Source organism: Malus sylvestris, chromosome 15, assembly GCF_916048215.2.
Source record: "Malus sylvestris chromosome 15, drMalSylv7.2, whole genome shotgun sequence".
NCBI classification, from domain to species: Eukaryota; Viridiplantae; Streptophyta; class Magnoliopsida; order Rosales; family Rosaceae; genus Malus; species Malus sylvestris.
This window is the reverse complement of record NC_062274.1, coordinates 23,637,309-23,664,658: the sequence shown is the minus strand read 5'-3', so window position 1 is coordinate 23,664,658 and position 27,350 is coordinate 23,637,309. Positions and strand designations below refer to the sequence as shown.

At 38.1% G+C, this 27,350-nt stretch overlaps 1 protein-coding gene across 1 annotated transcript; it reads left to right on the top strand.

Annotated features, from left to right (window-relative positions):
* LOC126605440 (B3 domain-containing transcription factor VRN1-like) lies at positions 1-27,350 on the top strand. Its single transcript, XM_050272842.1, has 4 exons — positions 1-226; positions 430-913; positions 1,038-1,189; positions 26,601-27,350. The coding sequence occupies exons 1-4, from the start codon at positions 122-124 to the stop codon at positions 27,153-27,155; spliced, it is 1,296 nt and encodes a 431-aa protein (XP_050128799.1). The 5' UTR covers positions 1-121; the 3' UTR covers positions 27,156-27,350.

Below are 27,350 nucleotides of genomic sequence, written 5' to 3'. Positions count from 1 at the left end.
CTTTTTTGGGGTAAAATTATGTACTCCAACACCCCACCCTCAGATCGATACAACCTAGTGAATAGGGCTCTCCGTCTACAAACTGGTAGTGCTGTTTTGATAGACCTTTGATTCAACGTCTATGGCTTCCGTTCCCCCGGAAAATATTAACCGGCCAATATTTTCTCCGACGACTCCCCATTTTTTCAAAATCATTCTCGAGGACACTTCCAAAGACAGAAAATTTGTAAGAGTCTCTCTCTCTCTCTCGTCATCCATACATGTGTGGCTACACCAAGTGAGAAAGTATTATCCGTTTCTTATGCGTGTGAAAAACGTCCGCTGCAGTTATTTTATGATTACGATTATGTTTGTTTATCAGCAACAAAAACGAAGATATTTTTTTCACAATTTTTTGATCAGTTACTTGGGATGTTTTCTGCTATGCAGAGAATTCCAAAGAAATTTGTGATGAAATATGGTGAAGGAATATCAAATCCAGTATGTCTTAAGCTTCCAAGTGGTTCAGAATGGATAGTAGAACTTAGAAGATGGGATGGTGAGGTTTGGTTTGACAATGGTTGGCCAGAGTTTTCCAAATTTTACTCTCTAGACTGCGGTCACTGGCTGGTTTTTCGATATGAGGGGAATTCCAAATTCAATGTGTGCATATTTGATAAAAGTTGCACGGAGATTGAATATCCATTAACAATGCCAAAGATGGAACTAACTTCTCATGATGAATCTCGTGACAATTCTGCAAATGATTCTAGTGACGATTATGGTGATGATTCGAGTTACAAGTCCGGTGATGGTTCTGATGATAATTCTGCTATGATCTTAGATAAATTTTTACCTTGCCCAAGAAAAACAAGGGAGAAATCTACATTGCCATATCCTCAGCCTCACAAGAAAAGGATAACAAGTTCGAGTGGTAAGCATTATAAAATCTCACCGGAAGTGAAACTAAAATGACATGTAGACATGTATGCTTCTATTTGTATTACCTATTGTGTTTTCAGCTAATCTGTAATATCCTACTGTAAATTGTTTTACAGGAAAGTGTGATTTTCCAACTGAAAAATATGGAGTCACGTCTAGCACTCCAAGTGGAGAGGTTGGAGCTCTTCGGAGAGCTATTGCTTTCAAATCACAAAACCCTTCTTTCATTGTTGTCATGAGGCTCAGTTATATCAACTCTGGGCTTCTGGTAAACTTTATAAAATTTTGCATTCATGTATCAGTAAATAAACTCCGCCTATGTACTTACATTGCCGGTCCCAAGCCCGGATAAAGGAGGAGGGGGAGGGCGTCAGGTAGTCGACAGCCGGCACTCCATGATCACGTCGAATCCTTATGAAAATGAATTCAGAACAAAATTGCGCTAAAGCTAGGGCGTCACCCGTAAGTGGCGCGCTGTGTGGCCCGAGCACAGTGATAAGTGAGCAAGGGTCGCTGTATCTCCATCGGCACCCGGATGCAGTGTTAAATGAGCAAGGGGGCCATATAAACTTCTTTTCGAACGACTCCACTCAAAGTTGTTTGGGAGCATATGCTCCTATCAACTTTACACGGGACACACAAAAGAAGTACTTTGATCCTATTAGACGGGGGAGGGTGAAGAAGCTAGAACAGAAGGGTAGAGTTCAAGAGAGCAAAATGCGTTTAGGAACGTGGAATATAGGAACCTTAATGGGAAAATCTATGGAAGTAGTGGAAGTTATGGTGAGGAGAAGGATAAATATTATGTGCCTACAAGAAACTAAGTGGGTTGGTAGTAAGGCAAAGGATCTAGAAAACTCAGGGTTTAAACTTTGGTATTCGGGCACAAATAGAACGAGAAACGGTGTTGGCATCATCGTGGACAAGACCTTGACACAAGATGTTGTAGATGTCAAGAGGGTAGGAGATAGAATCATGGCAATCAAGATTGTAATAGGACAAGAACTTATCAATGTGATTAGTGCATACGCACCTCAAGTAGGGTTGGATACGAGTTCGAAGGAGAAATTTTGGGAAGACCTTGGAGACTTGGTGCAAGGAATTGCTCAGACGGAGAAGTTATTTATAGGAGGAGATTTAAATGGACACGTGGGCAGGGAGACAGGCAACTATGGAGGTTTTCATGGTGGCCATGGTTTTGGGGAGAGAAACGAGGATGGGGAAGCTATCTTGGATTTTTCAATGGCATATGATCTCTTCTTAGCCAACACCTTCTTTAAGAAGAGAGAAGAACATGTGATCACCTACAAGAGTGGGTCGTCAAAAACACAAATAGATTTTCTTCTAATGAGGAAAGAGGATCGTATAACTTGTAAGGATTGCAAAGTTATACCAGGAGAGAGCGTGGCTAATCAACATCGCTTGTTGGTGATGGATGTTCATATCAAAAGAGTGAGACAAAAGAACAAGACTTGGAAGTGCCCAAGGACTAGATGGTGAAATCTAAAAGAAGAAAAACAAGTCATTTTCAAAGAGAAAGTAATCACCCAGTGTGTGTGGGATAGAGATGGGGAAGCTAGCCAAATGTGGGATTCCATGGCTAGTTGTATCCGAAAAGTAGCAAAAGAGGTATTAGGAGAGTCCAAGGGCTTTGCCCCACACCAAAAGGAATCTTGGTGGTGGAATGAGGAGGTACAAACAAAGGTGAAGGCTAAGAAGGAATGTTGTAAAGCCTTATACAAGGATAGGACTGATGAAAATGGTGAAAGGTATAGAAAAGCGAAGCAAGAGGCGAAGAAAGCTGTGAGAGAAGCTAAGTTAGCGGCTTACGACGATATGTATAAACGACTAGATACCAAAGAAGGAGAGTTGGATATCTATAAACTAGCTAGAGTAAGGGAAAAGAAGACAAGGGACCTAAACCAAGTGAGGTGCATCAAGGATGAGGATGGAAATGTTCTTGCTACAGAGAACGCGGTTAAAGACAGATGGAGAGGTTATTTTCATAATCTTTTCAATGAAGGACATGAAAGGAGTGCTTCTTTAGGGGAGTTGAGTAACTCAGAAGAGTGTAGAAACTACTCTTTTTATCGTCGAATCCGGAAGGAAGAAGTGGTTGTAGCTTTGAAGAAGATGAAGCATAGAAAAGCAATAGGCCCAGACGATATACCAATCGAAGTGTGGAAAGTTTTGGGAGAGACAGGTATAACATGGCTCACTGACCTTTTCAATAGGATTTTGAAAACGAAGAAGATGCCAAATGAGTGGCGAACGAGCACTTTGGTGCCTATCTACAAGAATAAGGGCGACGTACAAAATTGCATGAACTATAGAGGTATTAAGCTAATGAGTCATACAATGAAGCTCTGGGAGAGAGTCATTGAGCATAGATTGAGGCAAGAGACACGGGTTTCGGACAACCAATTCGGGTTCATGCCAGGGCGCTCAACCATGGAGGCAATTTATCTCTTACGAAGATTGATGGAAAAATATAGAGATGGGAAAAAGGATTTACACATGGTCTTTATAGATTTGGAGAAAGCGTATGATAGGGTCCCAAGAGACCTTCTTTGGAGGATTTTAGAGAAGAAAGGAGTACGAGTAGCATATATCCAAGCTATAAAGGATATGTATGAAGGAGCAAAGACTGCCGTAAGAACTCATGAAGGACAAACTGAAAGCTTTCCCATAACTGTAGGATTACATCAAGGCTCATCCTTAAGTCCTTACCTTTTTGCGTTGGTAATGGATGAGTTAACAGGACATATTCAAGATGATATTCCTTGGTGTATGCTTTTCGCAGATGATATAGTGTTGATAGATGAAACTCAGGAAGGGGTAAATGCAAAGCTTAACCTTTAGAGAGAAGAGTTGGAATCTAAAGGTCTTCGCCTAAGCCGATCAAAGACAGAATATATGGAGTGCAAGTTCAGTGCAAATGGAGGCCAAAACGAGTTAGGGGTGAGGATCGGAGATCAAGAAATACCAAAGAGCGACCGTTTTCGTTACCTAGGATCTATCTTGCAAAAGAACGGAGAATTAGATGGAGATCTCAACCATAGAATACAAGCTGGATGGATGAAGTGGAAGAGTGCATCCGGCGTGTTGTGTGACCGCCGTATGCCACTGAAGCTCAAGGAAAAATTTTATAGGACGGCAATAAGGCCGGCGATGCTGTATGGCACAGAATGTTGGGCGGTGAAGCATCAACACGTACACAAAATGGGTGTAGCGGAGATGAGGATACTTCGTTGGATGTGTGGGCACACGAGAAAGGATAAGATTAGGAATGAGGATATCCGGGGTAAAGTAGGAGTAGCCGAAATTGAAGGAAAGATGAGAGAAAATCGGTTACGGTGGTTTGGACATGTGCAAAGAAGGCCTACTGACGCTCCGATTAGAAGATGCGACTATGGGACAGAGGTTCAGGACCGAAGGGGTAGAGGAAGACCTAGGAAAACTTTGGAAGAGACTCTAAGAAAAGACTTAGAGTACTTGGATCTAACGAAGGACATGACACAGGACCGAGCACAATGGCGTTCTAAGATTCATATAGCCGATCCCACTCAATGACTTGGATTTTCCAAGTCTCCAACCGAGAAGTTTTCCTCACTCAGGAAATTAAGGGAACACTATCTCAACCTACATGCTCCACTCACAAAGCTTCAACAAAAGAAAATTCAAAGAACTTAGCGAAGAAGGCTTTGGTGTATTTAACATAATACGTTGAAATGAAGGAAAGCTTATTTATTGATATCCCCGATAAGCTACAAATATGTACATATACATAAGTCAAAATAAACAAACAAGAGGGAGCCTTCACAAAGGTTGCTTAGGAGAAGTCTCAGCAGTCGGTAGAGCCCCAGAAAGAGAAGGCACCGGAGGGGGATCATTCGGAGCCTCAGTACTGGACAGAACCCTAGAAGGAGGAGGCACCAGAGGTTGATCATTTGGAGCTTCATTACGCGGTACAGCCCCAGAAGACGAAGGCAATAAATGCCTTTGGAATAAACCCACAAATCTCTGATGATCAAGTAAAACCTGACCATCAGATTCCTTCATCTGGTCAAGCTTTCTCTTCATGTTTGTAGCATAGTCATGTGCGAGCCGGTGCAACTGTTTATTCTCATGCTTGAGCCCTCTAATCTCCTGTTTGAGACTCATCACTTCAGCCGCCAATGATTCAACTTGGCGGGTTCGAGCAAATAGGCGTTGGGCCATATTAGACACAGAACCTGCACACTGAACACTGAGAGCCAGAGAATCCTTAACAGCTAACTCATCAGACCGTTTGGAAAGTAGTCTGTTATCTTTGGGAGTGAGAAGGTTCCTGGCCACCACCGCAGCGGTCATATCATTCTTCATCACGGAATCCCCAACGGTAAGAGGACCAGTAGGGGAGACGAAGGATGGACGCCATATGTTGTCAGGAGAAGGCGGGGCTGCCTCTTCAACAAGGTTCAAGTCAAAACGACGGTCGAAGGGGCCAGACATTTTCAAAGGTGTTGAAGAGAGAAGAGGTCGGACAAATCAAGATCTTAGAAGTGCAAGAATGGAGCTTCTACTGGTGGAGATTCAAGGGTGCTTTGGAACTTAATGCCAGCCTCTATAAAAATCTGCGCTCGATGGAGCTTCAGAAATCGAAGAGGCGCCTGCTCAGAAATCGAAGAGGCGTTTGCTTTCTCAAAAGCAAGGCTGCTCAGATACCACGAGGGTCGATCTTAGAAATCGAAGAGGCGTTTGCTTTCTCAAAAGCTGGGCTGTGCAAAGACCACGAAGGCCGATCTCAGAAATCGAAGAGGCGCTTGCTTTCTCAAAAGCTGGGCTGCTCAGAGACCACGAGGGTCGATCTCAGAAATCGAAGAGGCACCTACTTTTCCAGCCTTGTCAGCACCTGTCACACGCACACTCAGCTTTGCGGAAATTATGGGCATTCGGTCGAAGACTTCTGGTGAAGTAGAAAGCACATGAGTCTTACTGTTCAATCACCCACTTCCCACACGCAATAGTAGCTCATGGGTACCACAGATAACTTTGTCAAAGTTCTCTGCCAAAGTTGAACACGTGAAGCTTGCAGCTCCCACTACATCGCTCTGACCAAGAAGGGTAAAAGAATAGCAAAGAAACAACACTAACAAAGTTTAGACATATAAATTTTGAAGGTCTAGCTACCATATTATTACCCACAAGGGTAAAGGAACAGTACCACCACTGGATAATTGGAAAGTCCCTGTGTGTCAACCTCTGCGCTTCGTGGCAAGGTAGACTAGCAAACATGCCCAACCTTTAATCACATTCGAGAAAACATTCCCAACAAGATTGCTTGCTCCAAAATCGAAGAGGCACCGTCCTCCGAATCTCGAGAGCCAGACTCCCAACATGCCTACTTTCTAAAAAATCGAAGAGGGTAAAGGAACAGTACCATTGCTGGATAATTGGAAAGTCCATGTGTGTCAACCTCTGTGCTTCGTGGCAAGGTAGACTAGCAAACATGCCCAACCTTCACTCACATTCGAGAAAACACTCCCAATAAGATTGCTTGCTCCAAAATCGAAGAGGCACCGCCCTTCGAATCTCGAGAGCCAGACTCCCAACATGATTACTTTCCTAAAAATCGAAGAGCCACCGCTCTCCGAATCTCGAGAGCCAGACCCCCAACATGATTGCTTTCTCAAAAATCGAAGAGGCATCGTTCTCCGAATCTCGAGAGCCAGATCCCCGATAAGATTGCTTGTTCGAAAACCGAAGAGGCAACACTTTCCCAACTTCAAGAGTCGGATCTCCTTGGATAAAGCTGTCTGTAATCTTCACACGCAACATCAGCTTTCCAGATACCACAAACCACTTTTTCAAAGTGCTCTGACAACGTTAAAACATGTGAAGCTGGCAGCTCCCACTACTGTGCTATGACCAAGTAGGGTAAAGGAATAACATTACTACTTGTTGTTAAGGAGACTCCTATATATGTCGACCTCCATCCCCAACGGACAGGCAGACCTGCAAAAATGCTCAACCCTTCCTCATATCTGAGAGGGCACTCCCAACGAAGCCTTTCGAAATATTCAGCTTTCTTTCCCCCCGATAATACCTCTGCAAACAAGCTATACTAGAGCAAGAATATCTCATATCATCAGGGTTAAAAGCAAGAGTATCCCATATCATGCTTTTTCCCTGTCTTTTCCTTTGACCTTGTTCTTACTTGCAAGACAAGGAGAAAGAGAGCAATCAGTCAGTACTTGGAATCAAGCTTCCAACCAGGAACTGACTGCCTGGAACCCCTTACCTGATTACTTACCTGACATTGCTCTCGAGTACTTATCTTCAACATCTTATGCTTCCAGGGAAGATACCGCATCTGCCTGAGGAACAGATAGGGCAAGGGAGAAGGATACAAGGAAGCATGTGGAGACAAGCGTAACAGCACACGTGCCGATACATCCATTACTCTGTCAAAGCAAAAGTATCCCATATCAGCAGGGTTGAACGTACTCTAGATTTGATGGACTTGTTTTGACCCTCAAATTCTTCAGTCGGCCTTATACTCTGGAGGAAACCAGAAAACCCTTCAGCTCAGTTCAAGAATAAGCCTGTGGAAAGTTACTTCTTCAAAAGAAAAAGTATCCCATATCATCTCTTCTCATTTTCTTCTCTTTATCCTTCATGTTGCCTGCAAGATAGGGAGACTGTGAACAATCAGCCGGAGTTATGATTGCTTACCTTGTCTATCACCTCTTTCAGCAGATCCCCTAGCTCGGCGACTTGGGGGACTCCTACTACATGGTTTGTATCGCGCTTGACCAAGCCTGAAACTACAAGTAAGCTTCAAGTGAAATTGATACTGAAGGAATTATTTTGTAAAACATGTTCATTTGAGCAACATCATATAGCATGCAATTAACAATTAAAGGCGGAATCATGCTTACATGCACTCAAAAACAAAACATTTACCACATGAAATTCAAAGCCTAGTAGATTGGTGAACCAATAATCAACTCAAAACATAAGTGAGTTGAAATTAATACCTTTGTAGATTCCTCTTTGCATAAGCAAAGGCTAATCACCCAAAGAGATAAGGGCCTTCATTCCTTGCTTCTTAGATCCATGGATTTGGATGGAAGAATAGGTTCTCCAAGTTCCCAAAATTGAGAACCTCTAATTCTCGACACCAAGGTTCGATTGTAGAAGAAATGAGTGACCTTGGAGTAGTAGGATTGCTAGATGTACCCTCCAAGGTGTTGGCCTCTTTAGAGAGAAAATGGAGAGACAATTCTCACCTATTTTCCCCAAAAATAAACCCATTTTTCACTTAATGAATATTTAGTTATAAAGTCATTTATATAGTCACTTCTTTAAGTGACCTAAATAACCAAAACCCTAATTCATTCCTTATGGCCGGCCATTTAGGGATTTTTGGGCTTTTGGGCTTTAATGAATCTTTATTCATTAAATTGTCATACAACTTAAGTTAATGGGCTTGACGTTCGAAGCCCATTGGGCCTTAAGGTCCAAAACTATCCCGTGGTCTTTAACGAACTTATTCGTTTGATTAATTAACATATTAATTAATCCTTGCCATAAATAATTAAACCATTCAATTAATCTTACTCATTTCATTTATTTCGTCCATCTCTACCTTACACGGTGTACGATCCATTAGGTTCCTTTTAGCGAGGCAGTGGGCGATTAAAACCATTTTACATCGATTGTGAATTGAAACTATTTTCAATTCTCCCTTTAGTGATTACACACGTTTAGGGCTTCCACAAACCATGAGTGACACCTAGCCGTATGTCATGGTTACCCAAGCTAATCAGAAGAGGTGGAGAACCTATTCAGTCTGGGATTACAAATGCAATACGGTCCTTCTCTAATCTAATACTCTTGACCACATTGTTTGGTTTGATAGTTTATTTTCTCATGTCTACTATCCAATGTGTGTCTTGTGCTTATATGATTACCTTGAATGTGATTAGGAACGCATTCCCAAATCTCATTCATACTCTGGCCAGAGATTCAAATCATATCAGAGAGTATTCTCCCTCAAACGGTTTGAAGGTTAGAGATCCCTTGTTGCGCATTCACTTGTCTCCATAGCTAAGCGGCTTGACCCCAACGATGCCGTGGACACCCTCCTGGTGGGATGACTTTGACATAATCAAAGATCAAGGTCTTAACCACAAGACAACTATGATGCCTCAGGTCAAAGGACTACTTTGCATTATCCCAACCATGAGTTCTCATGTGACATGGAATATGAGAACTCTTCGTTGATCGCGTTCAGTGAACTCATTCTCTATTGAGCACCTACCGTACTTGTCTTGATGTCACACACACCAATGAATCGAGACTGTTCACTCTCCCTGAGAGAAGACATAGTACGTACCGATCTTAACGGACTGCCAATGCCCAATTGGCAATCCTATGATCAGGAACATTTAGGATGTGTCTACGAAAGAATGGTCTCAGGAATCTAACTTCATTAGATTACATTCTCCCAATCACATATTCCTTGGACTTTATCGTTTAAGCATATAACATTTATATGAGACGGCTCAAACAATAATTTATGCCCTTTATATGTTAAACTAGATTAGTTTAACATGTGAAATATCCGTAAAGTATCATCACATGATTGGCTTTAGGGCACATTTCCAACAATCTCCCACTTGCACTAGAGCCAATCAGCTTGATCATCAATGATGATATCTCTTCTGTAGTCATTTCATAAATGGCTGAATAGTAGGCCTAGACAGTGGATATCTATATGTGTTATCCACAGAAGCAACCTTGAGAATAACGACGTCACCATTATACATGATTCTCAATCATGTGGTTCAGTCTCTCATTTGTGTTCGGATCTTGATGAGACCTTGATTCCCAGGCTTGAGCTATCGCCCCATTAGTGTCATACACTTTCTGGTTGGAATCGAATAGAGAGTTCATAAATGAACTTTCCCATCCAAACAACATTGTTGTAAACTTCTATATGGCAATATATCTTGCATTCATAATGGAACACACTAAAGTCATTACTTTAATGTTTCCATCCAAATATCTCTTTAGTCATAATAAAGAGATATCTGTTTATCTCTTCATTCATAATGAAGAAACATCCAATGATGGATTAGATTCATAATCTAATACATTTACGCTTCCATTACGTTACTCTAATTCTTCCTCGATCTTTGAGGAATTTATCCTTTAGTATTTCTTAAATACTTAAGGACTCACTTGACAGTTGCCATGGTTCTGATCCTGGGCTTGCACTGATATCATCTTGTACCGTTCTAGGTACAACTCATATCAATGTTTTTCATACAATATGAAATACATAAATCACCTTTCTGCGTATGCATAAAGGATTCTATTTACGCATTATTTCTTTGGGAGTCAAAGGGGCACGTTCCCTTTGAGAAGGGCAACTTACTAGTCTCACTAGAATCGTCCTTCTATTGAAGTTTATCATCATATGAGAAACTTCCTAGCATCCATTGTCTATTATTAGGGATTGATATAATCCAATTATATCATGAAATATATCATTATAGATTTCCATCCCATGTATATAGACTATATCTCCCATATACATTCTATCTTCATATAATGTATTAAAGTCATAACTTTAACGAAGAAGTATTCTTTTCATTTCCAAAATTAATATATCATATATATTTAAATTTTTAGGAACATGATTAACTCCCACTAATCTTTTGTAAAACTAGTAAACAAAAGATTCATTTACATCTTTATGAGAAATCAAACGATTTGATCCTTTTTCTCATAAAATGCAAATAGCTCCCACTAACTTGCTAAGATCCATGATGGATGGATCTCTACAACTTTCATGTCTTGTGATTCATAGTTTTAGACATATATTATCAAGACTATCTTAATAATGGTTTCGGAAACCCATATTATGTCAAAACATTGAATCACCATTTAGTTGTAGCTAACAATCTTCGAATTAATTGAAACTAAGACTACGTCAAAAATGGTTCCTTTAAAGTCAACCATTCTCTTTGATTGTAGTCACCTTAAGCTACCAATTAGCTTTGAAGGTTTCATTATTTCGAGTCAAATGGTACTTTACCATTTCCTTGAGTATATATCGTATATGCACTCAATGTAGTCATAAGGATTTTCATTCTTATTTCTTTCGAATTAAGAGGTGCAACTCTATGACATAGTCATAAAGTTCAAAACCATTCAACTGAGACGGTTTTTAAATCCTTATCGACTACCTTGGAGCTTGTGGTATAGGAACTAGGTTGTTATATTTGTTGATTACTTTCTTGTCTCTCAAAGAACCCATTCTTTGAGTTCTATCTCTCGTTCATTTGCTTTTAGGCAAATCACATTGTAGAATTACAATGAACTATCCAACAAAACAACATTTGTTAGTTGGTTTATAGAAGCGATATCCAAAAGTTATTTTAAGGATATCCTACAAGATTATTATCAAACAAATATTGCTTGTTAGCACACAACCCCAAATCTTTAACATGCTTAAGATTTGTCTTTCTTTTCCAACTACATCTTATGGAGTCATGAAAATATTGGAAGATCTTCTCATTGACAATCATATTGTTTTTAGAAGTATATATCCTATATATGGGTAATAGATAACTGATCGGATCATATTTATATATATTTTTACTTCGAATTCACTCGTCTTTTCTTAGTTAGTTCCTTATATTTTTGAGCTATTTACGTTATTTTTGTGTTTATAGAATTTGTTATGCAAAGAAAATAAAAATAGCACAAATGAGTTTTAAATAATAAATTCGTCGAAAATTGCTTTAGTCGTTCTCATTCTGTCATGGATTATTGGTAGAATTATGTCACGGCATAAACAAAAAAAATGGGGAGAGTCGGTCAAAGAGGGAGCAAGAGAGCATCATGATTTATATTTATTTTTACCTCGTTGACTCCCATATTCTTCACTTCTGAAAACAACAGGATGCTGCTTTGCAGCTGGAAAGAAAGGAATCCAAGGTGGAAACGTGAGGAGTGGAAGGCAGAAAATAAAAGGAAATCAGAAGGCAGCTGTAGAAGGGAGAGCGAGGAGAGAGGAGGCGCGGGAGAAGGGCGCTGCCCTTTGGGCAGCTCGCAGAGAGCAGTGAGGGGAGAGAGGTCAGAAAACAGGCGCAGAAAAATAGAAATAGAGGAAGGCACGGGATTGGAAGGCAGGGCAGAGAGATAGAAGCTGCCTTTGGCAGCGTGGAAGAAGGCGTGGGGAGAGAGAGAGAGCACAGAAAACTGTGCGGAAAAAAAGAAAAAAAAAAGAAACAGAAGGTCAGACGGAAGAATAAGGTTAGAGAGAGGAATCGAAAGGGGAGAGAGATAGGAGAGACTGACGGAAGTCAGAGGGCAGGTCAGAGGCGCGGCAGCAGAGCAGAAGCAGTGCGCAGGGACAGACAGAACACTGAAGCACTCTCTCTTTCGGTTTAATTTTTCCAAACTTCTCTTTTATTTCTGTTTTTAATAATGTGTAATTAAATTTATGTTGGTTAGAGGTTAATTCGAAACCATGAATATATTTGTAATATGAATTGATTACCTTCGGTTGTGATTTCATAAGTTGTGATTTCAATTTACTTATCCGTTCGTATAAAAACTGATTTGTGTATGTTGGTTGAGAGTGCACGCTTAATTTACATGCATGAATTTGATGCTAGAATATAAGTGAATTTCACCTAATCGTTATGAACTTATTTTCACAAGTAGTAAAGGTTGCTAGTCACAATCACGTTAAGTAAATTCTTGGCAAGAGTATCATGCTTTTCATAGTTACGAATGCCTCGTCAATGCTTATAGTTTTCACAAAGTTTAATGATCTTTGATTGTATCTCTATTGTGCTTTTCACGTAGGGGACTTTTGAAGAATGTTTTGAATTGTTGTATGCGTTTTCCCGTCCAATTCAATAACTTAAGGAAAACTTGAAGATTAAAAAAGTGCTGTTCACGGTTAATCTGGAGTATTGAGATTTACAACTTACTGAAAGAACAACTGAAAATCAATTTAGGTTGCATATGTGTCATGTGTGGAGAAGAACCCTCTAGCTAGTCCGTCATTTATCTTTTCATTTTAATTTCATGTTTTTGTAAATTCTGTAATTTAATTAAGTTTAATTTACTTTTCATCAAAACCAAACACCCATCCATTATTAAATTATATTATTTATTTAGTTTTCTTTATTGTTAGTCTTTTAATTTAATTTCCATCCATTTCAGTTCCTAGTGTTTAATTTAATTGTTTTCATTATTTTGAGTCATTTTAAGTGTGTTTCGAGTTATTAGAGTTTTTAGCCTAGTTTTGTGTCCTTGAGTCTTGTTTAATATTTTTAAATTAATTTAGAATAGATTAGCAATCCCTCCTAATCCCCGGCTTAGAACGATACCCTACTTACATCTATACTACAATTGTCAAAAAGAGGGTTTAATTTGTGTGTCAAGAAATTTTCACATCAAATTTTGGCGCCGTTGCCGGGGATTAGCAACTTTGCTAATCCTTTTATTTTTGTTTTTGTTTATGTTTATATTGGTGTTTGTGTATTTTACTTTTGATATTTGATTTATTTTTCTTTCTTTGATTTTAGGTTCAAATGGAGCCGAGGGAAATTTAAAGGAAAGATGCGTCCGGCTAAAGACGTTAAATCAAGCGCTTCTTGGGAGGCAACCCAAGCATTTAACGAAGGGAGACTTTGGAATCACTAACCCAATCAGCTTTGCATTCTTCCACCCTTATCTTTACTGCTTTCATTTTGTTTTGTTTAGTTAGTTGTGTTATTTGGTTGATTTCTGTGAGTTTGTGTTATTTAGTTTAAGTGTGGGGGAAGGTTAACCAAAGTCTCTTTACATTAATTTACACATTAAAAAAAAAAAAAAAAAAAAAAAGAATATAAAATTTAAAATTAATGCAAAAAAAAAAAAAAAAAAAATTTAAAAATTAAAAAAAAAAAAAAAAAAAAAAAAAAAAAAAAAAAAAAGTACAAATATTTTACAATAATGTAAACTAATAGTATTCATTGGTCGGGTGGTGCTTCAGCAGTAGGCGGGGCTTCAGCAGTCGGCGGGGCCACAGAAGGAGGAGGCGGCAGAGGTTGATCAGTTGGAGCTTCACTACGCGGTGCCGCTCCAGAAGACGAAGGCAGATGCGGTTGGAACAAACCCACAAACCTCCGATGATCAAGTAAAATTTGACCATCGGTGTCCTGCATCTGGTCAATCTTTCTCTTCATGCTGGTGGCATAATTGTGTGCAAGCTTGTGCAATTGTTTATTTTCATGCTTGAGTCCTCTAATCTCCTCTTTGAGACTCTGTATTTCAGCCACCAACGATTCAACGTGACGGGTTCGAGCAAATAGGCGTTGGGCCATGTTGGATACAGAACCCGCACACTGCACGCTAAGAGCCAGAGACTCCTTAACCGCCAATTCATCAGACCGCCTAGCGAGCAGTCTGTTATCTCTGGGGGTGACAAGGTTCCGGGCCACCACCGCAGCAGTCATGTCATTTTTCATCACCGAATCCCCCACGGTAAGGGGACCGGTGGGGGATATGAAGGATGGGCGCCATATATTGTCTGGTGAAGGCGGAGCTACCTCTTCACGAATGTTCAAGTCAAAACGTCGATCAGAAGGGCCTGCCATTTTCTGAAGGTGGTGAAGAAAGAAGAGAGTCGGAATGATCAAGATTAAACAAGTGCAAGAAGGGAGTGTTTACAGGAGGGTGCTCAAGTGTGTTGTGGAACACAATTAGCGCCTCTATAAAAAGAAGAAATCGGAGAGACGCTCCTCAGAGAGGCGTCCTCTCGCAAATCGAAGAGTCGGGGCTCGTTTCTCAAACGCCTGATTCTTTTCTCAAAAGAGGCGTTTAATTTCTTAAAAGTTGGGCTTGCTCAGAAACCACGAGCCGAATCCCGGATTTCGAAAGATCACTTTGTCCAGACGTGTTGTCACTCGTCACATGCAACCGGTAGCTTTGCGGAAATCACGGGCAGTTTGTCGAAGCACCAATTCAGAAATCGAAGAGGGAAATTCAATAGTCAAAGACACGCTAGCTTTCTCAAAAGCTGGGCTTCAACCCACGGGCAAATCTTCTTTTCCAGATTTATCCGCACGTGTCACATGCTACCTCTACAATCGACGATGCTCAGAGCTCGAAGCGCCGATTCCAGATATCAATGAGGAATCTGCTTTGCGGAAATTACGGGCAGCTTTGTCAGAAAGCGCGTAATTTGTACTATTCATCCATCTACCGGCTGCCGACAATGAGTGAGAGAATAGTTCCGGTTGTGAAGACAAGTCCTATAAGTTTCTACCTTCGCCTTCCACAGCAAAAGCACACTCTCTCAGCACACCCTCTCAACACTTCTTCATCTCCGAAAATGCATTCCCAAAGAATCCTCCTAAGTTACTCTGTGTTCCTCATTCCTTGGGATACTCCTGCGAACAACCCATTCAAAGCAAAAGTATTTCATATCATGAAGGTTGAAAGCAAGAGTATCTCATATCATGCTTTCTCCCTGTCCTTTCTCCAGCCAGCACCTGCTCTCGAGTACTCATCATCTTGTGCTTTCGCTTTGTTTCTCACTTATAAGGGAAGTGAAGATGATACCTCGAAGCATGTGGAGACAACGTGCTGATTCATCCTCAACTAAGGACAAGGAGAAAGAGAGCAAGAGGTGGGCACTTGGAAAGATTGAAGAAAGAAACAGACCAATACCTCTACCTCGTGCCTGCCCGCCATGCAGAGGAAACAAGCAGAGAAGAATGCAGCTTGCGCAATCATCCCAGCGGAAGAAGTCTGAGATGAAGAACAAGAGAAGCTGCCACATCTGCTTGGAGAACAAATAAGGAACTGCAACATCACCAAAGAGCAAAGCTCGCCGTACAATAGCATAAAATCATCACTTGCAAATAAAAAGCTAAGTGTCACCCTGTTCAAGAGGAAAGCTGTGGAAAGTCAACAAGCACGACCAATGATTACTTATTAGTTTTATTCATTATCTTTTATCGTAATTTTCAATTTTTCATTTGCAATTTTTTTTTACATTTTCTTGCGTTACTTAACTGAATTATTTCTTTTCTTTGCAGGAACTTTTGGTTATTTCCACCCTTGAAGTTGATTGCAGAATTTTAGCTTGGGGGTCATCGCTTGATTTTACTGCAAATTAGGGAAGTTTTCAGTCCAATTGCGTTATTTTGTTTCTTATTATTTTTTTTTTATTTTTTTTTTATTTTTTTTATTTTATTTGCATTATAGTGTTTTCTGACATTGGGGACAATGTCAAGTTTAAGTATGGGGGTAGAAATCTCCAGAATTTCATTTGTCTCTGTGTTGTTGTTTTTTTTTGTGTTCTTAATTAGTTTTGTTTTCTTTTAAAAAATAAAAAATAAAAAAAACTGTGTTGTTGTTTTTTGTGTTCTTAATTAGTTTTGTTTTCTTTTAAAAAAAATTTAAATTAAAAAAAAATTTCGGAAAATTTAAAAATCCAAAAATATTGTCTTGTTTCCCTTATTGTTTTGAATTAGATTTTTGTTAGTTTCCCGACCCAATGATATAATTAGATCAAATTTGAATCACGATTATCAAGAACTTAGTTAACATGTGTTTTATGAAATTCCTAATTCTCTTGTTAGTTTTGTACATGTTTGACCATCTTTGAAAAACCAAATGCACATAGCCTTGTTAATGTGAAACTAAAGTATGACTTAAAGCTTCATATGTGAATTTAGTGACCATATACATCCTATGTGAGTTTTTGAGCCGATTGAAAGTGTGTGCATTTTTCATACACTCCTATTCTTTTATGTGTGATGAACTTATGTGAGATACATCTCTAGAACTTGCGTAACGATCTTTCGAAATGTTTGTCATTGATTGCTTGAACTTGGAAATGATAGAGGCATTAGGTTTACCACTATGGCCCAAATAACCATGTTTCCCAAAGAAAAATGATATCATTAGTTTGCCAATTTGAGCCGTGTTTGTTGAGCCTTTTATTTCTTATCACCAGATATGTCTACCCTTATACCTGAAACATTTTTCCTTACCATTTCCAAGCGAGCAATGCGAGATTGTCTTATGAGAAACGTTTGTGAAATACTGTGAAGATGTTTGGCAAAAGAATAAGTGTGGGGGTATTTCATGTTTGTGAATTAAAACAAAAAAAAAAGAAAAAAAAAAAAAAAAAAAAAAAAAGAGAAAAAAAAAAGAAAGATTGTATAAAAAGAAAATAAAAAGTTTTTAAAGTTTCAGTTTAAGAGTATGGTTGGAGGTGCTAGAAGAATTGCTGGAGAGCTTGAGTTCTTATAAATCTAAAGAAAAGAATTGCTTGCAATGTAGCTTGGAACTTGTGTTTACCTATTCTTTCATTTCAATAACCCTCTCCCTAAACCTCATTACATCCAATAAAAGTCCTCTTGATTTAAGTTTTGCAATTATGATTGTGGAGATGAGATCTTTATGCAAGCTTATGGTAGAAATTTCACATTTGATTCTTTGAGCGAAACACATTAAAACTAAACACATGTGTGATTGAGTGAATATTCAGTGAGAAGGTCGCTAGTTTGCATATGATGATTTTAAAAATAAAAACTTGAAATTGCATTAGCATGGCTATCTCACACACTACACTTCAAGGATGATTTAAAGATTACTGCTAATATTTGAATTAGGAAGATGAACTTGGATTAGTTCCTTGATGCTAGCTATGGTTCTTGATGATTTGTTTTCTTGAATGAAATTCTATGAGGGTCACATAGAGGGAAGCTAATGTTTTTTTTTTCTTGTTACTTCTTGTTCTAGTTTTCTTTGTTTTGCTCGAGGACTAGCAAAAGTTAAGTGTGGGGGTATTTGATCGGATCATATTTATATATATTTTTACTTCGAATTCACTCGTCTTTTCTTAGTTAGTTCCTTATATTTTTGAGCTATTTACGTTATTTTTGTGTTTATAGAATTTGTTATGCAAAGAAAATAAAAATAGCACAAATGAGTTTTAAATAATAAATTCGTCGAAAATTGCTTTAGTCGTTCTCATTCTGTCATGGATTATTGGTAGAATTATGTCACGGCATAAACAAAAAAAATGGGGAGAGTCGGTCAAAGAGGGAGCAAGAGAGCATCATGATTTATATTTATTTTTACCTCGTTGACTCCCATATTCTTCACTTCTGAAAACAACAGGATGCTGCTTTGCAGCTGGAAAGAAAGGAATCCAAGGTGGAAACGTGAGGAGTGGAAGGCAGAAAATAAAAGGAAATCAGAAGGCAGCTGTAGAAGGGAGAGCGAGGAGAGAGGAGGCGCGGGAGAAGGGCGCTGCCCTTTGGGCAGCTCGCAGAGAGCAGTGAGGGGAGAGAGGTCAGAAAACAGGCGCAGAAAAATAGAAATAGAGGAAGGCACGGGATTGGAAGGCAGGGCAGAGAGATAGAAGCTGCCTTTGGCAGCGTGGAAGAAGGCGTGGGGAGAGAGAGAGAGCACAGAAAACTGTGCGGAAAAAAAGAAAAAAAAAAGAAACAGAAGGTCAGACGGAAGAATAAGGTTAGAGAGAGGAATCGAAAGGGGAGAGAGATAGGAGAGACTGACGGAAGTCAGAGGGCAGGTCAGAGGCGCGGCAGCAGAGCAGAAGCAGTGCGCAGGGACAGACAGAACACTGAAGCACTCTCTCTTTCGGTTTAATTTTTCCAAACTTCTCTTTTATTTCTGTTTTTAATAATGTGTAATTAAATTTATGTTGGTTAGAGGTTAATTCGAAACCATGAATATATTTGTAATATGAATTGATTACCTTCGGTTGTGATTTCATAAGTTGTGATTTCAATTTACTTATCCGTTCGTATAAAAACTGATTTGTGTATGTTGGTTGAGAGTGCACGCTTAATTTACATGCATGAATTTGATGCTAGAATATAAGTGAATTTCACCTAATCGTTATGAACTTATTTTCACAAGTAGTAAAGGTTGCTAGTCACAATCACGTTAAGTAAATTCTTGGCAAGAGTATCATGCTTTTCATAGTTACGAATGCCTCGTCAATGCTTATAGTTTTCACAAAGTTTAATGATCTTTGATTGTATCTCTATTGTGCTTTTCACGTAGGGGACTTTTGAAGAATGTTTTGAATTGTTGTATGCGTTTTCCCGTCCAATTCAATAACTTAAGGAAAACTTGAAGATTAAAAAAGTGCTGTTCACGGTTAATCTGGAGTATTGAGATTTACAACTTACTGAAAGAACAACTGAAAATCAATTTAGGTTGCATATGTGTCATGTGTGGAGAAGAACCCTCTAGCTAGTCCGTCATTTATCTTTTCATTTTAATTTCATGTTTTTGTAAATTCTGTAATTTAATTAAGTTTAATTTACTTTTCATCAAAACCAAACACCCATCCATTATTAAATTATATTATTTATTTAGTTTTCTTTATTGTTAGTCTTTTAATTTAATTTCCATCCATTTCAGTTCCTAGTGTTTAATTTAATTGTTTTCATTATTTTGAGTCATTTTAAGTGTGTTTCGAGTTATTAGAGTTTTTAGCCTAGTTTTGTGTCCTTGAGTCTTGTTTAATATTTTTAAATTAATTTAGAATAGATTAGCAATCCCTCCTAATCCCCGGCTTAGAACGATACCCTACTTACATCTATACTACAATTGTCAAAAAGAGGGTTTAATTTGTGTGTCAAGAAATTTTCACATCAATAACATCTAACGAACTAAATCTTATTCAAGTTCGTTCTTCTCCTAATGGAGAAATACATTATCTTATGATGCTATTTTCCTTGATATCTTTCAAGGAAACTCATCTAAAGTGTTACCTTTCCTTGGATCAAATCTAAGGAGGTAAATACTTTAGACGTCTTACTCATCAACTTACATTACTTGAATTCTTTGAAACATTTTGCAAAGTATTCGGACTTGTGTTTATTCAAAATAAACTATAGTCCAACCGAGAGTGATCTTCGGTGAATGTAATTCAACATGAGTAATATTATGTTTGTGGACAAGTGCCACTAACATTTAAGTGAATTAATCTCAACAACTTTGTGATTCTTTCTTCTTTCCAAAAGAATAAAGATTCAAACATTTTGCCTCTATACAATTTTAACAAGAAGGTATTGGATCCGGATCTAACGATCCAAAGCATCCATCTTTCACCAACTCATAACTTATGTTTTTAGAGGTATCACAACTTTAGTTGGGATTAGTCACTACCTTGCAACCTTTTGGGTTTTAAGCATCATTATTTTCTAAACAGTTAACACCACCATATTATCTCTACTATAGAGATAATTAATTAGATTACCATAATCCAATCATTGATTAATAAAGAACATTGTTTTGTCAAACAAAACATTTATCCATTTCACATAGTGACTGAATTTAGTTCCTTAAAATTGGAATACAAAGACAATCTATGTTTTTCCAATTTCTTTGGTAGTTCATATGAGGAAGTAAGTACCATCTGCTTTCGCAGAGATCTACATTTGATTCACGTTTCGAATGTGAAGTACTTTCTCTTCTCTCATTTATCTTCTACTTCTTATTAGCCACACTTTTACAACGATTGTAAAACATAGTCACTAATACAGAATCATGCATTCAAGTAGAAGAACCAACTGTTTTGAACTATTCAAGAACAATTTACAACACCTTCGAAAGGTGTGTCCTTGACACTTGCAAGACATTTCTTGCAAATACCCCTTCCAATATCCATCCTTTCATAAAGAAAGTTTGTTCCCTTGGAGTTATTTATCTTCTTTATTTGACTTTCACCTTTGACTACATTAGTCATGGTCCCTAAACTCCCACTATCTCTCTTGAAACCTTTTTCAATTGTGTTATACACATCAAACATTTTGGAGAGTATGTGGTTATTGTTCACTATATAGTTTACAATAAACTTAGTGAACGATTAGGATAGGGAAACAAAGGTGAAGTCCTTGCCTAGTTTCCGTCTCGTTAAGTGGTTTATCACTTCAACATTCAATGATTCAAAATCATCATAAGTCCATGTTAATGGACTATTTTTGTCAACCAACCATTATGTTCTAAACATAATTACAAACCTTCAAGAGTTGTACAAGGCAACTCTCATTTCTTCATACAACAATTTGTAAGTGAAGAAACATGGCACATAAAGTGTTCATGCCTTTGTGCTTTCTTCTCAAGTTCTTTGTTCATTTAACAAAGAAATAAGCACTAGTGTTTGCATTGACTAAGAGTTTGTTCAAAGCAACTCCTATTTCTTCATACAACAAATTGTAATTGAAGAATTATGACATTAAAAGTGTTGTCCTCTTTATGATAGACCTTTTCTAACATATTCTTCTAATGATACATTATCAATAGTAAGATTGTGAGGATGAGACTACTTTGGTACTTTTACAAGCCATTAAAGACAATCTATGGTTTTGTAGTACCAAGTCCGTAAACTAAACGTTCGGTTTTGTCAAGTGTTGGATAGCGTTTGCAAATATATTGGTAATCAAATACATAACGAATATAAATTGATTGATTTTAAGCCATTTGATTTGGGTCTTTAAATCAAATAGCACCACCCACTATTTTTGGCAAATTCCATATCCCTCATAGGAATTCGAGAGTTTTGGATGAAACTCCTAGTAGGTTATGGGAGGCTCACTATTACCAAGCCCACCTCACGATGATACGATATATGGCTAGCAACAATAATAATGAGAGAGTACGCTTACTCATTTGCAACTCATGCAAGTACCCATCTTATTTGGCCTCTAGAGAATGTAACCTCACAATGATATGATATTGGTTCCATTGCACTTAGTTAAGTTCTTCCCACCATGCTTAGTGTGTGAAGGGGTTCAAGAATAGCCTCACGATGATACGATATATAGCTATCCTCGTTGCCTACACTCACCTCATCATATGTATATGGATTCCTCCTGAGTATAAGCATGCACTGTGTACTCCCCCATGATAGGGTGAAGCCGGTGTACAAGTCATAAACGATTGGATCCCACCACGGTGGAAGGCCACGAAGAGATATTCTAAACATCTCTCGCTTATCAACTTAATATTGGTTTGATTGAGGGTTTTAGGTCTCATCACATATAAACATACATTTTAAGCTCTACTAAAACTATTTTGGTCCTATAACAACTATTGGTCCATCTCATTGTTTTAGTTGTACATAATACTCCCACTATGCTTTTAAAACGATTTTTAAAGCAAGAGTATATGATACTACTAACATAAACTTTGCATTCATTTGATGGACTACATAGTTGCCTTAGGGCCTAAGGATGATTATGAACCTTTGTTTAGATTCAACACGAGCCTTGTGTTGAACCTCAGTCTAGGAATGAAGATTGATTTTAGTTACGCGTTTAATCACATTAAGGCGTGTTGTCTTATGGGCGTTGGACCCAACTACTTCATTTTCATGCATATCGTATAAAGCAAGAAAGAAGTACTTCAAAGTAAAGGTGAGCTTATGCTCATTACAACATTTGCATATAACAAATTACTTTAAAGTAAAGAAGAGCTTAAGCCCTTTTACAACATTTGATCAAATCAAATTACAACCAAAATCTAATGTACACATTCCCATGGTTCAAACAAATTTGAAACGCCTTTCACATAGCTCAATTATATTAGGCTTAGGTTCATAATCACCCTTTAATTAATTAACACTTTAACTAATTAATTGAATGCAACATTTTCATTTGGTTTTTGTATCCATAAGATTGATTTAAATGGAGCTAAACAAAATGAAAATCCAATTCTCATTTAAAGAGACAAAACAATTTTGTTCTCATCCTATTTGGGCCATCATGCAATTAACCTCAACTTTTGGGCCATATTGCAATAACAAAAACTTTTGGGGTCACTTTGTATAATACACAAAAGTCACAACTTCATGTAAATACAACTAGAACCCAAACTTTTAATAATGCAAAAACATCATTAAAGGAACAAAACAATTTGCCCTTTAGCGTTTTTGGACCTAAACGTCAAAACGTAAACTTTTGGGCCAAAGTGCAAATACACAAAAGTATCAAAACTTTATGTAATTGCATAAAAGCCCCAAAAGTACTCCCTTTGAGGGAGTGGCTGGTTTTAGGGAGGGATAAGGTTGGTGTGTGTGTTGATTTGTGAGTTTTGTCAAAAACATGCAAGTGTATGTAAGATAAGATATGTTTTTGAAATAATTCAAACACAATTATTTCAATCATCATTTATACAAATATTTAACACTTTAAATACATAATAAATCATTTAAAAACATATCACATAAACTTTATGAAATAATTCAAAACTTTGAATCAAAACACCAAACCTTTTTGTTCTTGGCAAGAACAACAAGAACAATGAAGAACATCCATGAAAAACCCAAATTTTTCCATGAACCTTTTTCACCCAAAAACATTCCAAAACCATTCTTACTTAAGGGAAATAACATCTAACCAAACTAGGGTACTTAGGGGTTCCAAAGAACACATTAAAACACTTTTAACAAGTCAAACAAGAACCCAAAAATCCACCCTTTGGATTTGGCCGAATTTTCCCAAAAGCATGGCATCAAATTTTAGCTCCAATATTCATGCTCATATGAACAACATCTACAACATTTGAGATAGCAAATTTTCCAACAAAATTTACTTTCAAAGAAGCAAGAATAAAGCTTGTAACAATTACAACTTTTAGATCACAAACTTATGAACTACAAAACACAAAAGGATTCACCAACTACTAGACCTAGGCTCTGATACCACTTGAAGGAATTATTTTGTAAAACATGTTCATTTGAGCAACATCATATAGCATGCAATTAACAATTAAAGGCGGAATCATGCTTACATGCACTCAAAAACAAAACATTTACCACATGAAATTCAAAGCCTAGTAGATTGGTGAACCAATAATCAACTCAAAACATAAGTGAGTTGAAATTAATACCTTTGTAGATTCCTCTTTGCATAAGCAAAGGCTAATCACCCAAAGAGATAAGGGCCTTCATTCCTTGCTTCTTAGATCCATGGATTTGGATGGAAGAATAGGTTCTCCAAGTTCCCAAAATTGAGAACCTCTAATTCTCGACACCAAGGTTCGATTGTAGAAGAAATGAGTGACCTTGGAGTAGTAGGATTGCTAGATGTACCCTCCAAGGTGTTGGCCTCTTTAGAGAGAAAATGGAGAGACAATTCTCACCTATTTTCCCCAAAAATAAACCCATTTTTCACTTAATGAATATTTAGTTATAAAGTCATTTATATAGTCACTTCTTTAAGTGACCTAAATAACCAAAACCCTAATTCATTCCTTATGGCCGGCCATTTAGGGATTTTTGGGCTTTTGGGCTTTAATGAATCTTTATTCATTAAATTGTCATACAACTTAAGTTAATGGGCTTGACGTTCGAAGCCCATTGGGCCTTAAGGTCCAAAACTATCCCGTGGTCTTTAACGAACTTATTCGTTTGATTAATTAACATATTAATTAATCCTTGCCATAAATAATTAAACCATTCAATTAATCTTACTCATTTCATTTATTTCGTCCATCTCTACCTTACACGGTGTACGATCCATTAGGTTCCTTTTAGCGAGGCAGTGGGCGATTAAAACCATTTTACATCGATTGTGAATTGAAACTATTTTCAATTCTCCCTTTAGTGATTACACACGTTTAGGGCTTCCACAAACCATGAGTGACACCTAGCCGTATGTCATGGTTACCCAAGCTAATCAGAAGAGGTGGAGAACCTATTCAGTCTGGGATTACAAATGCAATACGGTCCTTCTCTAATCTAATACTCTTGACCACATTGTTTGGTTTGATAGTTTATTTTCTCATGTCTACTATCCAATGTGTGTCTTGTGCTTATATGATTACCTTGAATGTGATTAGGAACGCATTCCCAAATCTCATTCATACTCTGGCCAGAGATTCAAATCATATCAGAGAGTATTCTCCCTCAAACGGTTTGAAGGTTAGAGATCCCTTGTTGCGCATTCACTTGTCTCCATAGCTAAGCGGCTTGACCCCAACGATGCCGTGGACACCCTCCTGGTGGGATGACTTTGACATAATCAAAGATCAAGGTCTTAACCACAAGACAACTATGATGCCTCAGGTCAAAGGACTACTTTGCATTATCCCAACCATGAGTTCTCATGTGACATGGAATATGAGAACTCTTCGTTGATCGCGTTCAGTGAACTCATTCTCTATTGAGCACCTACCGTACTTGTCTTGATGTCACACACACCAATGAATCGAGACTGTTCACTCTCCCTGAGAGAAGACATAGTACGTACCGATCTTAACGGACTGCCAATGCCCAATTGGCAATCCTATGATCAGGAACATTTAGGATGTGTCTACGAAAGAATGGTCTCAGGAATCTAACTTCATTAGATTACATTCTCCCAATCACATATTCCTTGGACTTTATCGTTTAAGCATATAACATTTATATGAGACGGCTCAAACAATAATTTATGCCCTTTATATGTTAAACTAGATTAGTTTAACATGTGAAATATCCGTAAAGTATCATCACATGATTGGCTTTAGGGCACATTTCCAACAGATACATTACCTTGTGCATCTCCACCAGTTAAAGATACCACCCCTGGATGGAGGAAGAGTACTTCCAGAGAAGATGCCCCATCTACCTATGAGACAGATAAGGCACGTCAAGACGATACCACACTCCGATACTTAGAAGTTTCGTGATTACGAGATCATTCTCCCACAATATTTCCTAATGTCATTTGTACTAAATCATTCACTTGTACTCACTAAAGGAGAGCTTGAACCTATGTACTTGTGTAAACCCTTCACAATTAATGAGAACTCCTCTATTCCGTGGACGTAGCCAATCTGGGTGAACCACGTACATCTTGTGTTCGCTTTCCTATCTCTATCCATTTATATACTTATCCATACTAATGACCGGAGCAATCTAGCGAAGATCACAAAAAGCGACCGTTTTCGCTACCTAAGATTTATCGTGCAAGAGAACGGAGAATTAGATGGAGATCTCAACCATAGAATACAAGCTGGATAGATGAAGTGTAAGAGTGCATCCGGCGTGTTGTGTGACCGTCATAGGTCACTGAAGCTCAAGGGAAAATTTTATAGGACGACAATAAGGCCAGCGATGTTGTATGGCACAGAATGTTGGGCGGTGAATCATCAACACGTACAAAAAATGGGTGTGGCGGAGATGAGGATGCTTCGTGGGATGTGTGGGCACACGAGAAAGGATAAGATTGGGAATGAGGATATCCGAGGTAAAGTAGGAGTAGCCAAAATTGAAGGAAAGATGAGAGAAAATCGGTTCCGGTGATTTGGACATGTGCAAAGAAGGCCTACTGACGCTCCGGTTCGAAGATGTCACTACTGGACAGAGGTTCAGGGCCGAAGGGGTAGAGGAAGACCTAGGAAAACTTTGAAAGAGACTCTAAGAAAAGACTTAGAGTACTTGGATCTAACGGAGGACATGACACAAAACCGAGCGCAATGGCGTTCTAGGATTCATATAGCCGACCCCACTTAGTGGGAAAAGGCTTTGTTGTTGTTGTTGTTGTTGATGTATCAGTAAATAATATCATTAATATTCTCCATCTTCATTCCTTTTTGTACTTTCTCATTCATGTTATGCTTTGTTATTTTTGTGTTCCTTCCAGTGGTTGCCATCTAAATTTTGCAAGCTACGTCCTATTAAGGAATCCTGTGAGGTCATTCTTCAAGTTTCGGATGGGAGAACTTGGACTGTTGATTTGAGATATGAAGAAGGAAAGGCCACATTCAGGCGTGGTTGGATGGACATTGTTTGTGACAATAATTTGGAACTTGGTGATGTGTGTGTTTTTGTGTCAACTAGCAACTTAAAACCCTTATTTGATGTTTTCATTTTCCGCTCTAAAGAAGCTGCGAGTTGTAGCATTGATGAGGGAAAAACAGTGCCTAAGATGGAAGAATCTGATCAAGCAGATGGTGATTCTGTTCAAGTCTTGGATGATGATTCTACTGATGACTCTAGTGATGAGTCTGGTGATGAGTTTAGTGAAGATTCTGATAACAATTCCAGTAATGGATCCAGTGACGATTCTTATGATAATTCTGTTGTAATATTTGACAAATTTCCACCCCACCAAAGAAAAACAAGTGAGAAATCTGCATTACCATGTCCTCAGCGTCAGAAGAAAAGTAGAACAACTACAAGCGGTAAAGCAGTCTAAAATCTAAGATACAAGTGAAAACGAAAGAACATATATGTTTCTACATAACCATATTGTGTTCTTTTATTCTCTTGTTTGTAATATTTTACTTTTTTTACATGGAAATATGATGTTCCAACTGAAAGTGGAGGCAGTATAGCCCTTCAGAGTATTCATGTATCAGTAAATAATATCATTAATAGTGTTCTTTTCAAA

Bases quoted from the DNA above. Each gene is read 5' to 3' on its own strand.
- LOC126605440 (XM_050272842.1), top strand. From the start codon at position 122: ATGGCTTCCGTTCCCCCGGAAAATATTAACCGGCCAATATTTTCTCCG. The intron at 227-429 runs GTAAGAGTCTCT...TCTGCTATGCAG, and splicing joins CTTCCAAAGACAGAAAATTT to AGAATTCCAAAGAAATTTGT. The intron at 914-1,037 runs GTAAGCATTATA...ATTGTTTTACAG, and splicing joins AAGGATAACAAGTTCGAGTG to GAAAGTGTGATTTTCCAACT.